Here is a 6,262-nt window from a genome sequence, read left to right as displayed (position 1 = left end):
TACTGCACGGTACTGTCTTTCCAAGCTAGTCGGAAGACTTCCAGTTTGGTGTGGCGCCATTTCCGTTCCAATTTTCTGGAAGCTTGCTTCAGAGCTCGGGTATTTTCTGTATACCAGGGAGCTAGTTTCTTATGAGAAATGTTTTTAGTTTTTAGGGGTGCAACTGCATCTAGGGTATTGCGCAAGGTTAAATTGAGTTCCTCAGTTAGGTGGTTAACTGATTTTTGTCCTCTGGCGTCCTTGGGTAGACAGAGGGAGTCTGGAAGGACATCAAGGATTTTGTGTTGTCTGTGAATTTATAGCACGACTTTTGATGTTCCTTGGTTGGGGTCTGAGAATGATTTGTTGCAATTGCAAACGTAATAAAATTGTGGTCCGATAGTCCAGGATTATGAGGGAAAACATTAAGATCCACAAAATGTATTCCATGGGACAAAACTAGGTCCAGAGTATGACTGTGACAGTGAGTAGGTCCAGAGACATGTTGGACAAAACCCACTGAGTCGATGATGGCTCCGAAAGCCTTTTGGAGTGGGTCTGTGGACTTTTCCATGTGAATATTAAAGTCACCAAAAATTTGAATTTTATCTGCTATGACTACATGGTCCGATAGGAATTCAGGGAACTCAATGAGGAACGCTGTATATGGCCCAGGAGGCCTGTAAACAGTAGCTAAAAAAAGTGATTGAGTAGGCTACATAGATTTCATGACTAAGAAGCTCAAAAGACGAAAACATCTTTTTTTGTTGTAAATGTACATTTGCTATGGTAAATGTTAGCAACACCTCCGCAGGATGCACGGGGGATATGGTCACTAGTGTAGCCAGGAGGTGAGGCCTCATTTGACACAGTAAATTCACGAGGCTAAAGCCATGTTTCAGTCAGGCCAATCACATCAAGATTATGATCAGTTCATTGACTATAATTGCCTTTGAAGTAAGGGATCTGACATTAAGTAGCCCTATTTTGAGATGTGAGGTATCATGATCTCTTTCAATAATGACAGGAATGGAGGAGGTCTTTATCTTAGTGAGATTGCTAAGGCGAACACCGCCATGTTTAATTTTGCCCAACCTAGGTCGAGGCACAGACACGGTCTCAATGGAGATAGCTGAGCTGACTACACTGACTGTGCTAGTGGCAGACTGGCTAACAGCCTGGCCTGCACCCTATTTCATTGTGGAGCTAGAGGAGTTAGAGCCCTGTCTATGTTGGTAGATAAGATGAGAGCACCCCTCCAGCTAGGATGGAGTCCGTCACTCCTCCGCAGGTCAGGCTTGGTCCTGTTTGTGGGTGAGTCCCAGGAAGAGGGCCAATTATCTACAAATTCTATCTTTTGGGAGGGGCAGAAACCAGTTTTCAACCAGCTATTGAGTTGTGAGACTCTGCTGTAGAGCTCATCACTCCCCCTAACTGGGAGGGGGCCAGAGACAATTACTCGATGCCGACACATCTTTCTAGCTGATTTACACGCTGAAGCTATGTTGGTGGTGATCTCTGACTGTTTCATCCTAACATCGTTGGTGCCGACGTGGATAACAATATCTCTATACTCGCCAGTTTTAGCTTTAGCCAGCACCATCTTCAGATTAGCCTTAACGTCGGTTGCCCTGCCCCCTGGTAAACAGTGTATGATCGCTGGATGATTCGTTTTAAGTCTAATACTGCGGGTAATGGAGTCGCCAATGACTAGAGTTTTCAATTTGTCAGAGCTAATGGTGGGAAGCTTCGCCGTCTCTGACCCCGTAACGGGAGGAGTAGAGACAAGAGAAGGCTCGGCCTTTGACTCCGACTCGCTGCTTAATGGGGAAAACCGGTTGAAAGTTTGTCGGCTGAATGAGCGACACCGGTTGAGCATTCCTACAGCATTTCCCTCCAGAAACCGTGAGAAAGTTGTCCGGCTGCGGGGACCGTGCGAGGGGATTTATACTAACGTTACCATCTGTACTTACTGGTGGCACAGACGCTGTTTCATCCTTTCCTAAACTGAAATGACCCTTGCTGTCTGAAGCTGGGCTTGTAGCACAGCTATCCTCACCGTAAGGCGATCGTTCTCCTGTATGAGTACAGCGACTGCAATTAGAAGGCATCATGTTAATGTTACTACTTAGCTTCGGCTGTTGGAGGTCCTGACGAACCATGTCCAGATAAAGCGTCCGGAGTATGAGGATTCTGTGTTATGCACTATAGCCCGTTACCATATGTGATTTAATATTATCTGCTGTTGGCTTGTGTGGATGTATGTATGTGTTATGCAACATAGCTGACTTGAACCATTGTTAACAGTTTCAGGGCCATGGGCCTTTCTCATGATGGAAAAATACAGAACTGTGCAATGAGTTGGGGGGGGCACATTCAGAACGTAGTGTTGCGAGAACAGTCTTTTGTTAGATAACAGGAGCCAGGTGCCTGCATATTCTACACAGCTACAACGACTGACCGCTGAAGCGCTTAAGGGGCTGGGACCAGCCTCTGCGCCAACAATCAACGATGGTGTGGTTTAGACTCACCCAGCCTAAACCACACCCAGTCTCTACTCTGACAGGCCGGCTCGGAAGCAGGAACTACTGTCAGAGTATATTAAATATCTTTGTCAGGAACAAGTCAGTTCTGTTTTGCCCTGCGAGGTGGGACAGAGAGCCCATATATACGAAAATTGCATTTACCACTTATTGCTTAGCTAATAAAAAAAAGCCTCATTGTCATATTTATCCTGATACCAGATTCGAATTGACGCAACCCTGACACAAGTGAAAAAATTGAGGGAAAAAGTAAAAACCGTAAAGTTGTCATGTAGCAAAGTAGGCAACAAAACACCGCAACACGTAAACAAGTCTGCAAGTTGTGACCGGAAATGGCATCAAAATGCTGTTGAGGTATCATGTGATGCTACTAGCATAAATGGACCAACACTGAGCACATGTAGCTTAAGTCAATTGGTAATTTAAAACAGGGGTCTGAGTAATATTGCTGGCGCATGGATATAATGCAAAATAAATGTTGCCATCACCCCAGTTACTCAAGTCAGGTCATACACCTCAACTCCAAGTAGGAACCACCAAAACAATACAGAGGACACAAGTATTACAGTTAATGTTTAATTGAGCCAAAACAAGCAAATGCAGTTACACACTGGACTAGAGTACCCATGAACTCTTGCATGTCCCACGTCAAGTATCCATGGCGTCGTCGCCGGACGGGCCGGTCGCAGCTTCGAAGGCGGCGTCGTCGCCGGACGGGCCGGTCGCAGCTTCAGAGGCGGCGTCGTCGCCGGACGGGCCGGTCGCAGCTTCAGAGGCGGCGTCGTCGCCGGACGGGCCGGTCGCAGCTTCAGAGGTGGCGTCGTCGCCGGACGGGCCGGTCGCAGCTTCAGAGGTGGCGTCGTCGCCGGACGGGCCGGTCGCAGCTTCAGAGGTGGCGTCGTCGCCAGACGGGCCGGTCGCAGCTTCAGAGGTGGCGTCGTCGCCAGACGGGCCGGTCGCAGCTTCAGAGGTGGCGTCGTCGCCAGACGGGCCGGTCGCAGCTTCAGAGGTGGCGTCGTCGCCAGACGGGCCGGTCGCAGCTTCAGAGGTGGCGTCGTCGCCAGACGGGCCGGTCGCAGCTTCAGAGGTGGCGTCGTCGCCAGACGGGCCGGTCGCAGCTTCAGAGGTGGCGTCGTCGCCAGACGGGCCGGTCGCAGCTTCAGAGGTGGCGTCGTCGCCAGACGGGCCGGTCGCAGCTTCAGAGGTGGCGTCGTCGCCAGACGGGCCGGTCGCGGCTTCAGAGGTGGCGTCGTCGCCAGACGGGCCGGTCGCCGCTTCAGAGGTGGCGTCGTCGCCAGACGGGCCGGTCGCAGCTTCAGAGGTGGCGTCGTCGCCAGACGGGCCGGTCGCAGCTTCAGAGGTGGCGTCGTCGCCAGACGGGCCGGTCGCAGCTTCAGAGGTGGCGTCGTCCGAGGACACGCGCCTCAGCTTCTCCTCAGAGGACAGGGCATCATTTGCCGGAGAGCTACCATGGTTTGGAGAAGCTTGGGATTCTACTTCATTGGTCTCTAAATACTCTTGAGAAAAAACAAAAGGAACAGTTGGGTATTCTACAGCAACACATCTGTTCTACACGGTCTAGGCCAAATTGCTAATCGAATTTTGAGCAACATGAACCCAACAGTTTTCAAAGTATATGTTTCAGGCCGTACCTTCTCTGGCTTGTTTAGCGTCAGACCCTATGGATCGGAGCAAGGCCAGGGCATGCACAATGGAGACGTCATTTGATGACAGCTCTGAAAAATGTAGGTTAAGGTTTGACAACATTATTTAGACTGAGTTACTCTATGCTGTTGAATGAGTGTCAAACACAGCAGCACCATAGACAGTGACAAAGAACATAGCTAGAAGGGTTGTGGAAAGAAACACTTACCTCCAAGTCTCCTCTGCAGAGAGACTTGATCTTGCTTCTGGGACTTTCCAACAGGGTAACAAGAAACTGAGGAGAAAGTGTTGACAGAAGTTGAGTTCACACAAAATAGCTACATATGTTAATAGCAGTGAAGAATAAAAGATGACCAACACGGAAGATACAGACAGTCACATATTAATACCCAACTTATAAAGTTAAGCATATTTACCAAACAAATCCCTTAAACATTAGTGAACCAACCTTTGACAACCCCCAGAGTCATCACAACGAGCAGCAATTCTCTCACACCTCCCATGATGATGAAAATAGTCTGTGTTATCAACAGGTAATGTCTTCCCATGGCCTGTATGAGGGTTATATAGGCCACTAATGACCGTTTACCTGACAAACATGGCTTAACGATCAATTAACAAGCTTGATTGAGTTGTTATGTTCAGATAGAAATAGACCATGTAGAACATATTCTTATCTTATCAAGTTGGTGGGCAGGCAATCTTTTCTACTCCATATATTGCATTTATATCTGTAATGATTAACCCTAATGGTCTCAGATCAGCAGTAGAAAGAAGTAGGCCTAATTATTTTAGGTGTAATCTTCAAAGATATTAGGGGGAAATAAACACTGTACCCAAATCCACGTTTTACAATGCTCCTGGGAAATGGGTAGGCCTCCACCTATAGTCCTTCACAGTTTTACAGCTGTGATATATTTATTTATTTACATAGATCACATACATAAATAAATATGTTAGCTGTAGGTAGCGTTGAGATAAAATTCCCATATTCTATTGCTACTAACATAAATCCTAATATATCATGTTTTCCTCATTTGCTCTGTAGGAGGTTCGTCATATGAAGGACATTCAAGTGGATGTGACCCCTAACCTGCAATAGGGGCTCAGTGAGGTGACAGACATCCTGTAATGGATCTCCAGCTAGTGTCTGAGGACCTGGAGAAGGCTGTGTCTACAGCTGTGGGGCAGGAAAAGCATGGTATGAAGGATTTTATTGTTATGGATAGTCATCTCCAATCTGTTCAAATATCACTGTTGTTGATAACACACATTACCAAAATGATTCACACTTGTCTTCCTATTTCCACATAATCTGTCATGGTTCCCCACCCCAACAGGGCATAAAACCAACCTCTCTTTATTGCTACTGCTAATACACCCAAATCCAACAGCGTTTGAGTATCTTTTTGCTTTTCTTCTAACCCTGAATGGCAACATTTTATCCTAGTACACAAGCATGTCACTTTATCCATCCACACCCCACTCCTACTGCCGCATGGCCACTGCGGCTGAGACTTTCACCCTCTCGTTACAGGTATAGCAGGTAACCAACCCCACCCGGGTCTTACCCCCTAGGACTTACCCTTTGCAGGTACCTGCCTGCTCGGGCTTACCTTCCGGGACTCACCCTATTCTTATAGTACAAGCAGGAACCAACCTACTCGGGATTTACCCCCTAGGAGTTACCCTCTACAGGTTTGGGTTTACCTTCCTGGACTTACCATATACCACAAAGCTACGACCGGTCGTAATACAATGGGACTACTGAATAAGCTCAGGCTTTCTAGGTTCGTACCCTATAATTGGTTCAGCCTACGACTCTCATCTCCCCAAGATGTCAGAATTAGTGATAACGGGTGTAGGAACTTTGCTTACCTTGTTTCTGTTTCACTGTTTCTTAATCTCTAGTTCGACTGCAAATCGTGGTGAACCCTGCTCGCAGTGCCAACTGTCAGGTTCTAATTCTCAGAGTAAAAACTCGACGGACACTATGAATGCTTGAACCAAGTTTATTCTTCCCAGAGGGTCAAGACAGCTGCATTAGACAAAAAACATATTCACACAAGCACTGA

At 47.3% G+C, this 6,262-nt stretch overlaps 1 protein-coding gene across 1 annotated transcript; it reads right to left on the bottom strand.

Annotated features, from left to right (window-relative positions):
• Positions 1-3,170: 3,170 nt before the first annotated feature.
• LOC139401564 (polysialoglycoprotein-like) lies at positions 3,171-4,690 on the bottom strand. Its single transcript, XM_071145716.1, has 4 exons — positions 4,636-4,690; positions 4,396-4,461; positions 4,175-4,258; positions 3,171-4,039 (listed from the first exon to the last, which is right to left on the bottom strand). Exons 1-4 carry the CDS (start codon positions 4,688-4,690, stop codon positions 3,171-3,173), a joined length of 1,074 nt encoding a protein of 357 aa, XP_071001817.1.
• Positions 4,691-6,262: the final 1,572 nt, after the last annotated feature.

This window comes from Oncorhynchus clarkii, unplaced genomic scaffold, assembly GCF_045791955.1.
Source record: "Oncorhynchus clarkii lewisi isolate Uvic-CL-2024 unplaced genomic scaffold, UVic_Ocla_1.0 unplaced_contig_13581_pilon_pilon, whole genome shotgun sequence".
In the NCBI taxonomy this organism is placed as follows: domain Eukaryota; kingdom Metazoa; phylum Chordata; class Actinopteri; order Salmoniformes; family Salmonidae; genus Oncorhynchus; species Oncorhynchus clarkii.
Note: the sequence above shows the minus strand (reverse complement) of the source record. Positions and strands in the feature narration are given on the sequence as shown.